Source organism: Saimiri boliviensis, chromosome 4 (genome assembly GCF_048565385.1).
Source record: "Saimiri boliviensis isolate mSaiBol1 chromosome 4, mSaiBol1.pri, whole genome shotgun sequence".
Lineage (NCBI taxonomy): Eukaryota > Metazoa > Chordata > Mammalia > Primates > Cebidae > Saimiri > Saimiri boliviensis.
In genome coordinates, this window is record NC_133452.1 from 134739113 (window position 1) to 134757417 (window position 18305).

General features: G+C 46.3%; 2 protein-coding genes across 17 annotated transcripts in view; both read right to left on the minus strand.

The window, feature by feature from the left end:
- LOC120363098 (HLA class I histocompatibility antigen, alpha chain G-like) overlaps positions 1 to 18305 on the minus strand; it is a 113675-nt gene that overhangs the window by 69428 nt on the left and 25942 nt on the right. The window lies entirely within an intron of this gene.
- On the minus strand, positions 437 to 10481 carry LOC141579940 (mamu class I histocompatibility antigen, alpha chain F-like). 15 transcript variants are annotated; one of them, XR_012517389.1, is made up of 9 exons: positions 10336 to 10480; positions 9930 to 10205; positions 9410 to 9685; positions 8478 to 8753; positions 8221 to 8336; positions 7758 to 7790; positions 6065 to 6160; positions 4803 to 4949; positions 437 to 4711 (listed from the first exon to the last, which is right to left on the minus strand). XR_012517389.1 is itself a non-coding variant. In XM_074398346.1 (7 exons), the coding sequence occupies exons 1-7, from the start codon at positions 10397 to 10399 to the stop codon at positions 6125 to 6127; spliced, it is 1077 nt and encodes a 358-aa protein (XP_074254447.1). In that variant the 5' UTR covers positions 10400 to 10481; the 3' UTR covers positions 5882 to 6124. The 15 variants fall into 15 exon arrangements, 9 of the variants coding, with proteins under 9 accessions (XP_074254447.1, XP_074254448.1, XP_074254451.1 ...); XR_012517393.1 differs by having other exon boundaries at positions 437 to 1525; positions 3450 to 4949; XR_012517392.1 differs by having other exon boundaries at positions 437 to 2801; positions 3450 to 4949.

The following is an 18305-nucleotide window of genomic DNA, read 5'->3' on the forward strand; positions in this document are numbered from 1 at the left end:
TCTCTAGCACAGTGTCAAATAGAAGTGATGAGAGTGGACGTCTTTGCTTTGATCCCCATCTTAGAGGAAAGCATTCAGTCTTTCATCCTTATACATGATTTTAGCTGTGGGTTTTTCACAGATGCCCTTTATCAGAGTAAGGAAGATCCCCTCCATTCCTATGTTGTTGAAAGTTGTGAACATGAGTGGTGTTAAGATTTTTGTCAACTGTTTCTTCTGCATCTATTGAAATAATTATGTGGCTCTGGTCCTTTGTTATATTAATATGATGCATTACATTAATTGATTTCCAAATGTTAAGCCAATTTTGTATTTCTGGGATGAATCGCATTGGTCATGGAGTGTAATCCTTTTTATATGGTGTTGTATTCAGTTTGCCAATGCTTGTTAAGGACGTTTGCATTTATGTTCATTGGTGATACTGGTCTGTGTGGTATTCTTTTCTTGTGAGTCTTTGTCTGACTTTGATATTAGCGTAAAGCCAGTTCCACAAATGAGCTGGAAAGCCTTCCTTTCTCTCCTATTGTCTGAGAGTGCTTTTGAAGGATTGCCTTGTTATTTAAATATTGATAGAATTCAACAGTGAAAATATCTGGGCTTGGTTTTTTCTTTGTGAGAAGGTTTTGAAATTACTGATTTAGTGCAGAGTTCTATTCAGATTTTCTATTTATTCTGGAGTTGCTTTTGGCAATTTGTATCTTTTATGAATTTATCCATTTTACCTAAGTGGTCTAACTTACTGGCATAAATTTGTTCAAATTATTTACTAATACTTTTTAATTTCTAAAGGATCATTATTTTTCTGTTTTGTTCACAGTTTTGGTAATATATGTCTCATTTCTCATAATCCCTGTTTTGACTTTGGAAGTGAATAAAACTGTTTATCATTTTATTTGGATTTTTTTTTACAGATTTTCCTGCACTGTTCACCTTGCAGTAAAATTTAATTAGAAACAAATTCAAATTTGGGGCCCCCTCTCTAGGAAGGTCTGGTGGGAGATGGTATCTGTGGCCATGGTGGTCTCAGGATGCAGAGGGTGGGCAGAGGCAGCCTCAGGCTGAAGGGTCTCAAGAAATCCCCTAGTCCACACGGAAAAGAAGATCCACTGTCAGCTGCCAGGGTAGTGGCCTAGGTGGAATCCCTGCTAGGAACGGGATAGGAAGGCCTTGCAGCCTCACTGCACAGCCGTCCTGGGGTGAAGCTAGATTTCCCAGGGCGAATGGACCAGGCAGGATCAGAGGTTGCCCAAGTGCAGTTCATGAGCCTGGGTGGGTTCAGGGGTTCAGGGGAGGCCGGACCTCCTCCAGCATGGGGCTCCCTAGGGTGAGGTCAGGTGCAGAACCGTGGCAGTCACGTGATTCGATGCTGGGCCCCGCGAACCCCGGGGCTTCCTGATGGGCTTTCCAGTTAGGAGCTGCCTGCTCAGGGCTGAGAGGAGAAGAACCCCGAGCGGTACATTGAGAGAGTAAATGTTTTGTTTCTTGGAGAGAGTTGCTGATGGAGTCACAGGAGGAAACATGAGGGCTGGGAAAAGCGAGATGGGAGAATCAATATGAACATTGTTGTTTCTTCTTTCTTTCTTTTTTTTTTTTTTTCCTAAGCGAAGTCATGACTTGAAATCTGGAGAGCCTGAGGAAGGATTATCTCTAAGAGGATACAAAGATTTCCCACCGAAACCTGATTTTTCTTTCCCCTCCCAACCCGCCCTCTCCCAGCCAGCCTCAGGAAGCCACAGGCCCAGTGCCAACACCAGGTGGCGCCAACAGGCCACGCAGGCACCTCTCAGTTGGGATTGTTTCTGGTGACCTCGTGGGTCCCTGATTTAAAGGGGAAGCCTGGACGCTGCAGTCTGGTGACCTGGGTTCAGCCTGTGGCCCTGATCTCACTGGCGCTTTCCCGCTTGGTGCCTCAGTTTCTTCAACTGTGAAATGGTGAGGACGTTCTTGCACTTACCTCCAGGGTGGGTTTCTCACCAGCAGCCTTATTAACAGTTTGGGCCAGAGAATCCCTTGTGGAGGGCATTGTCTTGGGCATTGTGGGAGGTTTGCCAGAAGCACCCCACTGACCCCCTCCCGCCAATCCCCACGTGACAACCGAAAATGTCCCATGCTTTTGGGGTCTCCTTCGGATCTGGGAGCTGCACTTAGGCATTTTCCCACCCGACACTTGAGCTCATCTCTGCTTTGGTCCAAATAAGGCCTCTCTGTTTTAAAAATGTTTTTCTTGAAAGATTGTATCTATCTTTTAAACAAATCAATCTTCTTCCTTCATCTTTGCATTCAGTTAATTCTTCCACACCCTTTCTTTAGTATGTTTTGAAGTGTATCCATTCTAATTCTAGTAATTAGCATCTCTAACTTGCATGATAACCGCTACTACCCCAGAGCAGCTCTGATTCCTTGAGTACAGGGAATGGGGTGCGTGTTCCTGATTCTGCTCTGGATGATGTAATTCAATTTATTTTACGTTATTGTCTAGGATATTGCTTTTCATTTGTAAAATATAATTGTGGATGTGGCTTGAATCACTGGGTGGTTTTATTTCTTTATTCACCTAATATTTGTTGTGTACCTATGCAAGTCAAATACATGGCATGATATTGGTTCATGGATCAAACCACAGCAAATAGAAAACTATATTAAGGACCTTATAGCCAGGAGTAGTGGCATGTGCCTACAGTCCTAGCTACTTGGGAAGCTGAGGCAGGAGAATTGCTTGAACCCAGAAGTTTGAGGTTGCAGTCAGCTCAGCTATGATCATCATTTCATTTCAGCCTGGGCAACTAAGCAAGACCCTGTCTCTGAAAAAAAGAAAACAGATGTAGTAAAGTGTCTACATGTACTCTATGTCTCAGGAGACTCATGTCCTGCAATTTTTCTAAGTGGTGTCTCCATGCGATTTTTCATGAATGTTTGCCTGGTATTTCTTTTCTATCCTTTTACTTTCAACTTTTCTGTATCTTCTACCAATAATATGTCTTTTAAAAAATAGTCTATGTTTGTTTATTTATTTATTTTGGCCCCTCTGTGTTATTTGCCTTGTAATTGGGGTGGTTGAGTTATGTTTAATGTCATTGTTGCCCTGGCTGGGTTTAAGTCCACCTTGTCATTTGCTGCTTTCTAACATTACCTCTTTTTTGCTCCATTATTTTTCTTTTATCGCCTTTTTTACACTAATCAAAATCTTTTCATTATTTTACCCTTCTTAATAAGTGTTCTAATTACCTATTGTCTTATCATTCCCTTAGTCATCCATGAAAGAACAATATTAATTAAAGAACAATATTAATAACTTATTATAACCAATTGGAAACTGTAACTTTCCTTTCACACACCTGTGTAAATAGCCCAGGGGAGAAGCAGTGCTCTGGCTCTGAGACACAGGGAGTGGAAGCAGGAGAGTAACTGGATGGTGAAGCTGTAGCTGCAGAGGCATCCGGGCCCCTCACCTGCACTCCTCGTAGATGTCTCCTCCACTGAACGCCTGCGATGCCCTCTCCTCCATATGCTCCTGCCAGAGTCTCGCCATCTCCACTGACAGCAGCTCCACCCTTCTACTCACTCAGTCCATTACTGTGGGTATCCTTGATTCTTCTTTCTCAGATCACACACACAATTGATTAGCAAATGCTATGATGCAAACAGAATCCCATCACTTCTCATTTTTTCTACTGCTCACACCCAGGTCTAGGTAACCGAAATCTCTGTCCTGAAAAGCTACATACCTTTCCCACTGTTTTCTCCACTGCCTTGCTTGTCCACCACCTCTCAGTTCTGTTCTCAGTAAAGCAGCCAAAGAGAAGCTTTTAAAGAATATGTCCTACCATGTCCTACTTCTCAAAACAATACCCTAACACCCTATACCATTCAGAGCCGGGGCGGGGAGGGGGGGAAGCCTTCCAATACCCTCCAGGCATGTCTGTTCTGGCCACATCTCAGAACTCATCTCAATTACTCTCTGTCCAGCCCTTCTGGCCTCTTTCCACTTTGCAGAACACAGACACCATCATGACCTAGTGTAATTGCATGGGAGCCTCCTTGCCTGGAAAGAACTTTCCTAGACATCCTCCTAGATATGTCCTCATTTTCTTCAAATCTTCCTTAAAGACCTAGAAGCAACTTCTCTGCTCCTTCTTGAATCTCTCCCTAGCTCAGCACACTTTCCCCACCGTGTCCATCAGGGTGACCCAGAAGTACTACAAGGTATTCCACACTGGCCCCCAGGCCTTCAGCAGCTGCTCCTACATGAGTGGGCCTGGCACCCACATCAGCTCCTCAAGCTTCTTCTAAGTGGACAGCAGTGGCAGCAGCTTTGGGGATGGCTTGTGTGCAGCAAAGGTCTGGGTGGAGGCTGTGGCAGGGCTTGTGGAATGTGGGGCATCACAAGCATCATGTTTAACCAGAGCCTGCTGACCCCCCTTAAGCTGGAGGTGAACCCCAACACCCAGGCCATGTGCACACAGGAGAAGGAGCAGATCAAGACCCTCAACAGCAAATGTGCCTCTTTCATCAACACGTTACAGTTCCTGGAGCAGTAGAACAAGGTGATGGCGACCAAGTGGAGCCTCCTAAAGCAGCAGAAGATGACTCAGAGGAAGACAGACCACATGACTGAGAGCCACATCAACCTTCGGCAGCAGCTGGACACTCTGGGCCAGGAAAAGCTAGAGCTGGAGGCGGAGTTTGGCAACACACAGGGGCTGATGGAATACTTCGAGAATGAATATAAGGATGACATCAATAATCATACAAAGATGGAGAATGAATTTGTGCTCATCAAGAAGAATGTGGATGAAGCTTACATGAACAAGGTAGAGCTGGAGTCTCACGTGGAAGAGCTGACAGATGAGATCAAATTCCTCCAGCAGCTGTGTAAACAGGAGATCCGGGAGCTGCAGTCCCCGATCTCAGTCCCATCTGCAGTGCTGTCCATGGACAATATCCGCTCCCTGGACATTAACAGCATCATCACTGAGCTTAAGGCCCAGTAAGAGGAGATCGCCAACTGCAGCCAGGCTGAGGCGGAGAGCCTGCCCCAGATCAAGTAGAAGGAGAGGCAGGCTCTGGCTGGGAAGCATGGGATGACGTTTGTCACATTAACACGGAGATCTCAGAGATGACCTGGAACCTCAGATGGCTTCAGGCTGAGATGGAGGGCCTCAAAAACCAGTGGGCCCCCCTGCAGGCCATCATCACGGATGCCAAGAAGCATGAGGAGCTGGCCATTAAGGAAGCCAAGCTGTCCGTGCTGGAGGCCGCCCAACAGTGGGCAAAGCAGGACATGGCGTGGCAGCTCTGCCAGTACCAGGAGCTGAGAAACATCAAGCAGGCCCTGGACTTCGAGACCGCCTCCTACAGGATGCTGCTGCAGGGCAAGGAGGGCTGGCTGGAATCTGGGATATGGACCCTGAGTATCCATAGGAGCACCACCAGTGGCTACTCAGGTGAGCTGAGCTTGGCCTACAGGGGCCTCCCAAGCCCTGGCCTCAGCTACAGCCTGGGCTCCAGCTTTGGCTCTGGTGGGGGCTCCAGCTCCTTCCACTGCACCAGCACCTCCAGGGCCAGGGTTATGAGGAAAATTAAGACCATTAAGACCCGTGGTAGGAAGCTGCTGTCCGAGCCCTCGAACGTGCTGCCCAAGTAAACTGCCACAGCAGCTTCTGTCAATCTACCCCTTCCTGTGACTGCCCCAGAGCCTGTGGGGGAGGCCACTGTGCAGGGGAGCATCAGGAACAGGAGACCCACCTGAGGTTCAGCCCTCAGCCTGCCAGTGGGGGAGTTCACTGCCTGGGGTACCCCCACTTGCACATGCTTTCAGCTACAATGTAAGTGTGTGTGTGTCTGTGTGTGTGTGTTTCCAAAATAAAGCCACAATTAGCTCTGCCGACTGTGAAAAAGAAATCTTTCACTGAAGGTCACATTTGAAAGAAGGCCCACACTGACCACGGTACAGCAGCCACCTCCCTGTCCCCACAGCCCACACTCTGCATCACCCCCCACAGCACTTGCCACCATCTAACACGAGCATTTTCCTTCCTTGCTCTGTGTTCATAGTGTATCTTACCTCTGCCTCTTCTCCCTAGAACATATGCACCACGAGGCCAGAAATTTCTTTGTTTTTACTTTAAAGGTGTTTTCCAATGTAAAAACAGTCATTTACCTAGAAGACAAAAAATGTCAGTTCAATGAATGATCACCATAGATCACCTCCCTATTTGAAAGACAGTAGCTTTATTAATGTAGCCTCAGGCCAAATGCTGTTTTGTGGCAGCTACAGCACAACATCCTCTCACACCAACATCAGTGCCACTAGCGCTTTTGTCACCAGTGCTGCTTGTGTGTCCCCCACCCCTCATCCCTCCTCCCACACCAACCCTCCTGCACACTGCAGCACACAATCATATGTCTCTCTTCAGGGAAGATAATCCTAGGATTATAAGTCCAATTTTCTAATTGCGTATAAATCTAAATCAGACTCTGTTTTACAAATCCGTGGGTTTGTATTAGAGTTGGCACAAGGATCACTACAACTCGGGGCAAGAGGAAGAGTAGGAGAGAAAGCAGAAGGAGTTCCAACAGAAAGTTTCCTATGATGAGAAAGTATGGGCCTTCCCCTCTCTGCAAACGTCAGAATCTGGTTCTGGTAGGAAGGCTGGTGAAAAGATGGAAAATACAATCCAGGAAGAGCCCTGGAAGGAGGGCAAGCACTGGACGGGACTGAAAACTCAGTCTCTTGATATCATAAGGACTTCCGTGTGCAGGGACTGCTCTAAATGACATCTGAGTCCCTGTGATCACAGGTCCTGGTGGGACAAGGTTCTACTGAAGGACCAAGGCCATTGGAGCAGCAAAGATGACCCAGCAGAGCAGTGACCACATAAAGCCCACAGTGGCCTGAGCTCCCACTGGCCACAGCCCATCTACTCTCCTCTGCAAGAGATCAGTAGAAGAAACACATAGACTCTGGAAGGTTCTCAGGTCTTCCATTTATTTTGTCTCATAAGTTTTAGTAATCTCCTCCTTTAATTAACTCATCAACCTCTCATGGCAAGAATTTGAAGAAGTAAATTTATATTCAGATTCTAATTTTAAGACGGAAGCAGGAAATTGCAGCTCAGTACACCATGAAATTCACATAGAGATAAAGACATCCAAGCCCCATGTCTCTGGAACAGGTAAGATAATTGGGTAGAAACAAGATGGGGCCGTGTGGGGAAGGGGGTCATGGAGGACATGGGGGTGGACTGGTCCCCCACCTTCTCACATTATACTAACAGGGATGAAGACACATTTGGACACCTTTGCAGAAAGAGAATTCAGGGTACTCGAAGTCACAAAAGGGAGGCATGAACAAATCTTGATTCTCAGTCGCACACAAGGCAGTTATCTCACACTACAGAGAAAATATTCATGAACAAATTCATATTAGTCACAGTGAGAGGTGACACTCTGAACTGCCCATCGCATACTCAGGACATCTAAGTCAAAGAAACCCCAAAGCACACTCATGTTCCCTCTGTTCCCCACAATACCCCACTTACATCAGGGCCCTTGCCCCCAAGTGTCACCTTTTAAGTTATGAGAGACAAATCAAAGCCCTGGGCAGTGTCAATGACTGGGGTAGAACACAAACGGGACCTGGTCAGAGCCCACAGGAGACATGGCTAGAGGAGGAACTGTGGGCTGGGCCAGCTTCCCCTTGGGCTCCCAACCACAATATCCCGATGATCTCAGGGTTCAGTCCCCTTCATACTTACTTGCAGCCTGTGAGTAGCTCCCTCTGTTTCTATCTGTGGGAATAAAATGTCCTGTGAGAGGCCGAAAAGGAGGCAGGGCTATAAGGTCCTAGAGCAACCCCCTAGTCTTTGATCCCAGAGAAGTTCTCAGAAATGTATAACTGCAGATCCAGGGCAGGATCAGAAAATAAGAAGAAAGCAGGTGTGGGTCGTGGACCAATTGTCCTCCTAAGGTCTGTCCTCAGCAGGGACCTTCCCCTGTGATTTGTGACTGTTGGTAATCAGGTCCCCACCACCACAGTCTTCGAAGTGAAGAACCTGTCATTCATTTTTGCTTTAAAAATGAGTAAGTGTTGTCACACGGGTACCCGGCTGGGTAGGCCCATGTGTGTGGATGGTGCTTCCCAGTAAGGAGACAGGGCACACTTCGACCTGGGGCTCAAAACCACCACTAGGACAAGAAAACTCAGATCCCACTCCTCACCCCTTCCCAACCTGAGATCTTCTTCCTCCACATTACAGCTCCAGTGACCACAGCTCCAAGGACAGCCAGGCCAGCAATCATGCCCATGATGGGGATGATGGGCTGGGAAGATGGCTCTGGGAAAGGAGGGGAAGGTGAGGAGCCCTGATCCCCAGGCCTCAGCCCTGACCCTACTGAAGGGCTTCAGAAGGGCTCCTGCTTCTCCGGAGAAAAGACATGATCTCTCAACCTCCCCTTTATCCCATCTCACTCCTTACCCCATCTCAGGGTGAGGGGCTCAGGCAACCCCTCGTGCTGCACATGGCATGTGTATCTCTGCTCCTCCCCAGAAAGCACCACCACAGCTGCCCACTTCTGGAAGGTTCCATCCCCTGCAGGCCTGGTCTCCGCAAGCTCTGTGTCCTGGGTCTGTTCCTCCCCATCTCTCTGCCAGGTCAGCGTGATCTCCGCAGGGTAGAAGCCCAGGGCCCAGCACCTCAGGGTGGCCTCATGGTCAGAGATGGGGTGGTGGGCAATGTGTGCCTTTGGAGGATCTGAAAAGAGTCAGAAAATTCAGACACTTTGCACTCCTCATGGGACACCCAGCAGTGCTCACGTGACCATCCTGAGAATGGACAGGACACCTGGGATAATCTTTTATTCCTTGCAGAGTTCGAGTCTCTGAGGGGGAATAGGGACTTCTGGCCCTGACCTAAGTGGAGGCCGAGGAACTTAGAAGAGCTGGAATCAGAGCACCACACACATTGTGTGTGAGGCAGAGAAGAAGGCCTGAGAGCAAAAGTCATGGAGCCCAAGGATGTTGCAGGGGTCAAAGGGGACCGATGATCAGTACTTCAGAGACTGTCTTCCCTTCCATTCCCTCAAAGACTTCATCCTTTAACTGTCCCAGCGAACAGGGTGGATACTCAAGAGACACTCTCTGGTACAGGATCCGGAAACCCAGGAGGATTCTTCCCACTCAGGACTAGAGGGAGGGCGATATTCTAGCGTTGGTCCCATTTTCCTCCCCTTGTGGAGGGAAGCCAACCCAGGAGATACACAGACGATGGAAAGCCAGGAAGATTCTTGGCACACAGGACTAGCGGGAGGGCGATATTATAGCATTGGTCCCTTTTTCCTCCACTACTTGTGCATGGCCAGCCCGGGAGATCTACGGGAGATGGTGAAGGCGCCCTGTGGCCCCTGGTACCCGCGCGCTGCAGCGTCTCCTTCCCGTTCTCCAGGTATCTGTGGAGCCACTCCACGCACCCGCCCTTCAGGTAGGTGCTGAACTCCTCGGCATAGTTCTCTGCCTCCCACTTGCGCTGGGTGATCTGAGCGGCCACGTCCGCCGCGGTCCAGGAGCGCAGGTCCTCGTTCAGGGAGATGTAGTCCTTGCCGTCGTAGGCGTGCTGGTGATACCCGCGGAGGAAGTGTCCATCGGGCCCCACGTCACAGCCATTCGTTCCCTGGAGGGTGTGAGACCCTGGCCCCGCCCCCGCGGTCAGCCCCGCCCACCGAGCCCCGCCCCCGCCCGACCAACCCGCGGGGATTTTGGCTTAAACGGAAAATGAAACCGGGTAAAGGCGCCTGGAGCTCTCCCGGGTGGAGAATCTGGGCAGGTCCCGTAGTCTCGGGGTGGATCTCGGACGGGAAACTCGGGGAGACCCAGGCCCTCCGTGGGGAATGCAGTGGGGTCGTGACCTGTTCCCCCACCCGGAGTCGCTCACCGCCCTCGCTCTGGTTGTAGTAGCGAAGCAGTTTCCGCAGGGCCACGCGGTCAGTTTGTGCGTTGGCCTTGACGACCCCTGTCTGGTCCTCCCAATACTCCGGCCCCTCCTGCTCCACCCACGGCGCCCGCGGCTCCATCCTCGGACTCGGGTCGTCGCTGTCGAACCGCACGAACGGCGTGTCATCCACGTAGCCCACACCGATGTACCTGTATCGGGGCTCCCCGCGGCCGGGCCGGGACGTGGCGGTGCTGAAATACCTCAAGGAGTGGGACCCTGGAGGCGAGAAGGGTCTGAGGCCCACCTGATCCTCCTCCCAGCCTGGCTCTCTGGGTCCTGCGCCCCCGCTGGGCAGGCCCCTCGCTCCTCCCCGCAGAGGCCGTTTCCCTCCCGACCCTGCACTCACCAGCCCAGGTCTTGGTGACGGTCAGGGCCCCCAAGAGCAGTAGGAGGAGGGTTCGGGGCGCCATGACCCCAACCTCCGCATTTGGGGAGACTCTGAGTCACAGTGGGTGCGTGAGGACTTTAGAATCGGGACCACGGCCACGCTGATTGGCTTCTATAGAATCCCAACACCCAAGGGGAGTGAGAACTGGGTCTGCGTCATGAGTATCCTGGAAGAAGAACCCGACACAAGTTGGGAAAGAAAGAGAAACTCTGTGGAGATGGGGAATCCCCAAATGCTGAGCCTCCACACCCCGGACCTGAGCCACTGAGAGCCGCGCCTGGGGCGCTGGGACTTCACTCTGAACGTCCTCCTCCTGTGCAGGGTGTGTCTCAGGGTCTCCCTGAGCCTTCGCCCGGAGGCTGAGAAACCAGGGAGAAACCTTCGCATGGAACCCAGTCTCTCTACCTTCACTTTTCATCCCGGAATCCCTGTCCCTGGACTGAACGTTCTGCCTCCCACTCTGTAGCTGGACTCCCCTGGACTCTTTTGGAAGAAAACTCACTCCAGGAAGCTTGGCGCCAGGGAGTGAGCTTGGACTGGGAATGGAGGTGTAGAGACAGTTTTTATTTTTTCTTCTTTAAATCTGGAAAAGGTGTGCCTGAGTTCATGAGACAGAACGGAGACCAGTTTCGTTTTTATTAGCTGCAGTGAATAGTAGAATCTTGGTAAGCTTTGGATGATCAGGAATCTTATCTGTAAAAATGGTTACTTTGGCCCCTTGATATATAAATGTGTCTAAATATATTACAACCGACAACTCACAGAGCTCCTGTTTTGCTTTCCAAGACTATGTATCTGTGACTCTTATTGTAGTTTAAAATTACCTTCATTCCACTGCCTTGAGTTTCTGTGTGAGTCCCGGACATCTCTTCAATACAAAGTACACACTGTGTTACTGTATGTTGCAACCAGGAGCCAGTACAGACTTCATTCACCTCACAGTCGCAAGTGTTCAATGCAGTCACAATGCCCCCACCAGTGCTCATGTACTGCCTGCTTTTAGGAAGTGTCCGCAACTAAGTGCTGTGCATATTTTATTGGAACACTTAGTATTTTTTAAAACCTGAAAAAAAGCATAAAAAGCAGTTAGTTTTGAGGCAGTCTTACACAGGGTGTTAAAGACCAAATGCAAGGAACACCCTGCTAGGCTCTGTAGATGGATGTATTAAAAATCTGTAAAACAATGTGTTTAAACCTAAGAATTCTGCTGCTTTCGAATTCTTTCCCTCTGTTCCTTTTACTCGCCTCCTGCTTCTCCAGCCCTTCCCTCCGTCCCTATCATCCCTCTCATCCCTCAGGGCTTCCTCTCCCTTTATTCCCCACCACCCTGTCACTCCTGAATTGTGACTCTAACACTGTCCTATTACCTGCTACATGACTGTTCTCTCCACAGTGATCCTGCTACTGTGAGTCAGAGTGTGTCATTTCTTCACCTAAAACACTACAGTGACTCCACCAATCTTGTGACGCTTCTAGTATGTCAGGCACGTGAGCATATGAGGGCATACCTGGTTCAGCTTAGGGACTAAATTAATTTTTCTTGGCTGCCTGAGTGAAATATGATTATTTTAAAATTTAATTGCATCACAGAATATTATACAATGAAAAATACTTGGAAAAGAGAGTATTCTATTTTAGGCATGTAGTGTGCCTATAAATTTATAAATTCATTCTGTGTGTCTGTTGAGCCTGTGTATGAATTTTATATGACTGCGGAACAAATTGCCACAACATTGGCTTTAAACAATGCCCTTTTATTGTACTTATTTATTTATTTATTTATTTATTTATTTATTTATTTTTAGAGACAGAGTCTCTCTCTGTCATTCAGGGTGAAGTGCAGTTGCATGATAATGGCTCACTGCAGCCTCAAACTCCTGGGCTCTAGGGTCCCCCTGCCTCAGTCTGCTGAGTAGCTAAGACTACAGGGAAGTGCCACCATGCTCAACTAAATCCTTTTTTAAAAAATCTTTTTTGTAAAGAAGCTCTCCCTGTAGGACTGAGAGTCCCACAGGTTCATGGGGTGTCCCTTATGCTGTGCTGAGGTGCAGGATCCCAGAAATAAAGACACAGGACACAGAAGTACAAGGAAAATGCAGCTGGGCTCGAGGGGCCACACCACCTATGAGCGGGGTCAGGCGAGGCCCCAAATATCCAGACGCATGTATATTGATTGTGTATGGATTAAGGGGCAGGGCAGTGGGTGAAATCATCTTTAAGGATAGTGATAGGGTCATGAGCAATAAAACAAGGGGTCCGCCCCCATTAGGTCACTGAGGCATGGAGGTGGGCTGTGTGCAGTGAAGAGGGTGCAGTGTGCAATATCTCTATCTATGGGCAAGCTACTTCTAATTTTTGTAGGAGGATGCTTTAAATCACACAGCAGTGACAGAGCTGTCAGGGTTACTGCCACCTGCTGGCAGCTTCCAATGAGTTCTATAGAAAGATGCTTTTGAGCAGCATAGTAACAAGAGCTGATAAAGTTCACAGTCACCAAAGTGCAATTACCGGTCTAAGGGCAGCCTTCCACAAGAACTGGAACAAAGTCCTACAACTTCTTTATCAGGAGGAGTGGCTCTTGCCCCAAGCCTGCCATACAGCGGGTATCTTTACAATACTGAACGCTGCCACCTGGGCCATGGGCTCTTGTCCTGGTATAACTGTTTTCCCTTAAATCATGCTCCACACTGTGTCTGTTCCAGACATCCCTCTGATTATAAGCTGCTTATTCCTTAATTCATGCTCTGTACTGTGTCTACTCTAGGCATTCCTCCAATTATAAACTAATATATATATATATATATATGAAAATAACTGAGGGGTAGGATATTCTCTAGACACTCATTCTATGAACTAACATATGATTATATAGAGAGGATTATATAAAGGGAAATAACTAAGTAGTGACACTATAAACTGAGATATTCTCCAAGGCCTAATTCTGTAAACTAATATTTGATTACATAAAGAATTATATAAAAGGAAATTACTAATAACACTATAGACTGAGATATTCTTCAGGCCTTAATTGTGCCAGGATTCTGCTTAGCTCTCCTTCCTATATGGGGGTTGCCCACATCTCCCAGATTGCCCAGGCTAGTCTCAAATTCCTGGTTGCAAGTCATCCTCCTCCATCATTTGCATAAACCTTAGGATTACAGTGGTGAGCTACCGTGCCTGAACAAACCACTTATTTATTTATTTACAGTTCCTCAGTCAGGAACCTGGGCATGTTTGGAGGGTTCTCTGTTTAGGGCTTCCCCAAGCTGTGTTTTCATTCTGAGGGCCTCCTTCAGGCTTATACAGAGGCGACAGAATTCAGTTTCCGGAAGTTGTAGGACTGAGGTTCCTGCTCCTTGCCTGCTGTCAGGGTAGAGAGAGGCTTCTCTCAATTCCTGCTGCCCACCAGCATTCTTTGCCACACAGTGGAGGAAACCCCTCATGCTGAATCCCTCTCACACTGTGAATCTCTATGCTCAGGAAGAACCCAGTCCTTGCAAGGGCTGGCCAGATGAGGATGGCCCGAACCAGGATAGTCCCTGTCTTAAACTCAATTGATTTAGGATCTCAATTGCATATGTAAAAATCCCTTCAAGGCAGCACCTACGTTATTGTTGGTTGAATAACTGGGGGCAGGTGAATGACCAGGGGCACACGTCTATCATGGGGACCGTGATAGAATCAGCCTAGCATGGCCTGGGTCTTTCTTTTGACTTTAATTGGGACACAGTTGGAAATTGAAGTTAAAATAAAGCAATCACTGTGAATGACAACAAAATGCATCACATTTAGCCATGGAAATTCTTCTTATCTCTTAAAACCAAATGTCATGTTTAATATTCTATAATCAATTTAGTCCGGAAGTCGTGGCGCATGCCTATAATACCAGCACTTTCAGAAGCAGAGTCAGGCAGAGAGCTTAATTTCACAAGTTCAAGATCAGCCAAGGCAGCATGGCAAAACCTTTGTCTCTACCAAAAATATAAAAATTGTAGTCAGGCATGGTGATGCATGCCTGTACTCCCAGCAACTCAGACAGCTGAGGTGGGAAGATCACTTGAGTCCAGAAGGTTGAAGCTGCAGTGAGCTGTCATCCTGCCACAGCACTCCCACCTGAGTGACAGAGCAAGACCCTGTCTCAATAATAATGATGATCATAACAATACTAATAAATTTAGAGCAAATGAAAATTAAAGTGCAATTATTCATCCTCTCTTTTGAAGCTGTATTAGTTATTTACTGTTGTATAACAAATTACTGGAAACTTAACAGCTCCCACATTTTTCAATACTCAGGAACCCAGGAGAGGTTTCCCTGAGTGCTTCTGGCTCAGGGCATCTCACAAGGTTGCAGCCTAGTTGTCGGCCAAGGCTGCATCATCTGAGCATTCAACTGGAGCTGGGAATCCACGTGAAACATGGCTCAGTCAAATGGCCATTGCAGAAGGCCTTGTTCCTTGTTGTCTGGTCCCAGGAGTTCTCAGTTCTTAGCCACATGGACCTTCCTGTGCTCATGACACAGCATCTGGCTTCCCCCAGAGTTCATGATCCCAGAGACACAGAGAGAGAAGGGGGAAGTCACTGTGAGTTTTATATTCCACACTCAGAAACACAAACTCTTATGTCAGCATTACTCTATCTGTTACAAGTTGTATCAGTCTGCTCTCACACTGAGATAACTGAGACTGGGTAATTTATAAAGGAAAGAAATTTAACTGACTCACAGTTCTGCATGAGGAGGCAGCCTCAGGAAACTTACCTTCATGGCAGAAGGAGAAGCAAATGTGTCCTTCATCACATGGTTTCAGGAGAGAGAAATGCAGAGCAAAGTGAGGAAAAGCCCCTTATAAAACCATCAGATCTCATGAGAACTCACTCATTATTATGAGAACAGCATGGGGAACCATCCCATGATCCAATCAGCTTCCAAAAGGTCCCTCCCCCAGCACATGGGAATTACAATTCACATGTCCATTCAAGATGAGATTTGTGTGGGGACACAGAGCCAGACCATTTCAGAATTGCATCATTAAGTCCAAGCCCCACTCACAGGGAGGGAGGGAATTAAGCAGCGTCTCTGGAAGGGAGGAGTATCAAATAATTTGCATACATGTTAAAAGCAAAGTTAAAATTATTGTCTCAGGATTTTACAAATCAAAAGATTCTTTCATCTGATTATTTTTCTTTAATGCTTTAAGCTTCTTATTTTATTTTACTTTAAGTTTCAGGGTACATATGCAGGATATACAGGTTTGTTACATAGGTGGTTTGCTGCGCCCATCAATCCAGCACATAGGTATGAAGCCTAGCATGAATGAGCTATTTTTCCCAATGCTCTCTCCACCACTGCCCTCCCCCAACAGGCCCCAATATGTCTTGTTCCCCTCCTTGTGTTCATGTGTTCTCATTGCTCAGCTCCTACTTATAAGTAAGAACATACGGTGCTTGTTTTTCTGTTCCTGCATTAGTTTGCTGAGGATAATGGCTTCCAGCTTCATCTATGTCCTTCAAAGGACATGATCATATTATTTTTTATGGCTGCAGAGTATTCTATGGTGTCTGTGTACCGCATTTTCTTTATCCAGTTTATCATTGATGGCCATTTGGATTGATCCCATGTCTTTGCTATAGTGAATAGTGCTGCAATGAACTTAGACATGCTGTGTTTTTATAGCAGAATGATTTATATTCCTTTGGATATACACTCTGTAATGGGATTCCTGTGTCAAATGATATTTCAGTTCTAGATCTTTGAGGAATCTAATTTACATTCCCACCAACAGTATAAAATAGTTTCTATTTCCCCTCAACTTTGCCAGGATCTGTTGTTTCTCGACTTTTTTATAATGACCTTTCTGACTGGCATGAGCTGGTATCTCATTGTGGTTTTGATTTGCATTTCTGTAATGATCAGTGATGTTGAACTTTTTTATAAGTTTCTTGGCCACATGTATGTCTTCTTTTGAGAGCTGTCTGTTCATGTTCTTTGCCCACTTTTTAATGGGGTTGTTTCTTTATTTCTTGTAAATTTGCTTAAGTTCCTTGTAGATACTGGATATTAGACCTCTGTCACATGGATAGATTGCAAAAATTTTCTCCCTTTCTTTAGGTTGTATGTTCACTCTGATGATAGTTTTTCTGGCTGTGTAGAATCTCTTTAAATAGATCCCATTTGTCAATTTTCACTTTTGTACTGGCTGCTTTTGGTAATTTCATCAAAACAACTTTGTAGATGCCTGTATCCTGAATGGTATTGCCTAGGTTTTCTTCTACGGTTTTTATAGTTTTGGGATTTACATTTAAGTCTTTAACTCACAGTGGGTTTATTTTTGCATGAGGTGTAAGAAAAGGGTCCAGTTTCTGTTTTCTGCAGATGGCTAGCCAGTTCTCCCAGCACCATTTATTAAATAGGGAATCCTTTCCCCATTGCTTGTTTTTCTCAGGTTTGTTGAAGATCAGATGGTTGTAGATGTGCAGTTTTATTTCTGAGTTCTCTATTGTCTTTCACTGGCCTGTGTGCCTGTTTTCATATCAGTACCATGCTGTTTTGGTTACTGTAGCCTTGTAGTATAGTTTGAAGTCTGGTAGCCTGATGCCTTCAGCTTTGTTCTTTTTGCTTATGATTGTCCTGGCTACATGAGCACTTTTTTGATTCCATATAAATTTTAAAATGGTTTCTTTTAATTCTCTGAGAAGCTTCTCTTTTTAAATTAATGATTAAAAGTTTGAGTCATCACGGATCCTTGGGTACTGAGGGGAAAACAGTTTGGGATAGAAAAAAAAGCTACAACAGTATCTCTGAATTTTTCTTATACATACTTTTAATAACAATGTTCTCTTCAATGAGTTAACACCTTTGAGAACATAAAGTAACCAGATCAAATAGTCCCAAGAGTTCAGTCCCATAAAAATAATGGCTTGAAAATATGTCTTTGTTTCGTCTCAAATTTAGTGGAAGTATGCCCCAAGTGCCAATTTTGTTATTGAAGTATCATCTTCAAAAAACATTAGCCTACACTTTAAAAAAATAAAATAAAATAAAATAAAAAATAAATAAATAAAAGGCTACTCTGTCTATGGAGTAGCGATTCTTTTGTTTCTTTACTTCTCTAATAAAGTTGCTTCCACTTAAAAAAATGCTTAATCAGATTGCTTTTCATTTACAAAATGTGACTCTTGTACCTGGGACAACACATGTAGCTTAGCATAATGCCAATAACTTTGGTCCAATACAGTAGCCTGAAATAGATTAGCTCTTCTGGCAATTTGTATTTTTCTATAAATTTATCCATTTCATGTAAGTGTTCTAACTAATTGGCATAGAGTTGTTCAATGTATTTACTTATTTTTTTGTTAATTTCTAAAGAGTCATTAGTAATATCCCATTTTGTTTACAATTTTGATAATTTATATCTCATTTCTCATAATCCTTGTTTTGACTTTGGAATTGAATAAAACTGTTTATCATTTTATTTGGATAAGCTTTGCAGATTATCCTGCATTGCTGACCTTGTAGTAAAATTTAATTAGAAAGGAACTCACATTTGGAACTCCTTCTCCAGGGGGTCTGATTAGAGAAGGTGTCTGTGACATTGGTGATATCAGGGTGCAGAGGGTGGATAGAGGCAGAATCAGGTTGAAGGGTCTCAAGAAACCCCCTAATTCACATGAGGAAGATCCACTGTTGGCTGCGAGGGCAGTGGCCTGGGTGAAATCCCTGCTGGGAAAGGGGAAGGCCTTGCAGCCTCACCACACAGCAGCCTTGGGGTGGAACTGAGTTTCCAGGGGTGAATGGACCAGGCAGGAGCAGGGGTGGCCCAAGTGCAGGTCATGTGCCTGGGTGGGCTCAGGGAGTCATGGGAGAGCTGGCCTCTCCAGCATGGGTCTCCCCAGGATTAGGTCAGGTGCAGACTTGTAGCAGCCATGTAT

What these genes read in the sequence shown, in the direction of transcription:
- LOC141579940 (XM_074398345.1), bottom strand. Translation starts at nt 10,399, where the DNA reads ATGGCGCCCCGAACCCTCCTCCTACTGCTCTTGGGGGCCCTGACCGTC. An exon ending in CGTCACCAAGACCTGGGCTG is followed by an intron (nt 10,206 to 10,335) that starts GTGAGTGCAGGG and finishes TCTCGCCTCCAG; the next exon opens with GGTCCCACTCCTTGAGGTAT. An exon ending in GCCCCTCACCCTGAGATGGG is followed by an intron (nt 8,337 to 8,477) that starts GTAAGGAGTGAG and finishes CTCCTTTCCCAG; the next exon opens with AGCCATCTTCCCAGCCCATC.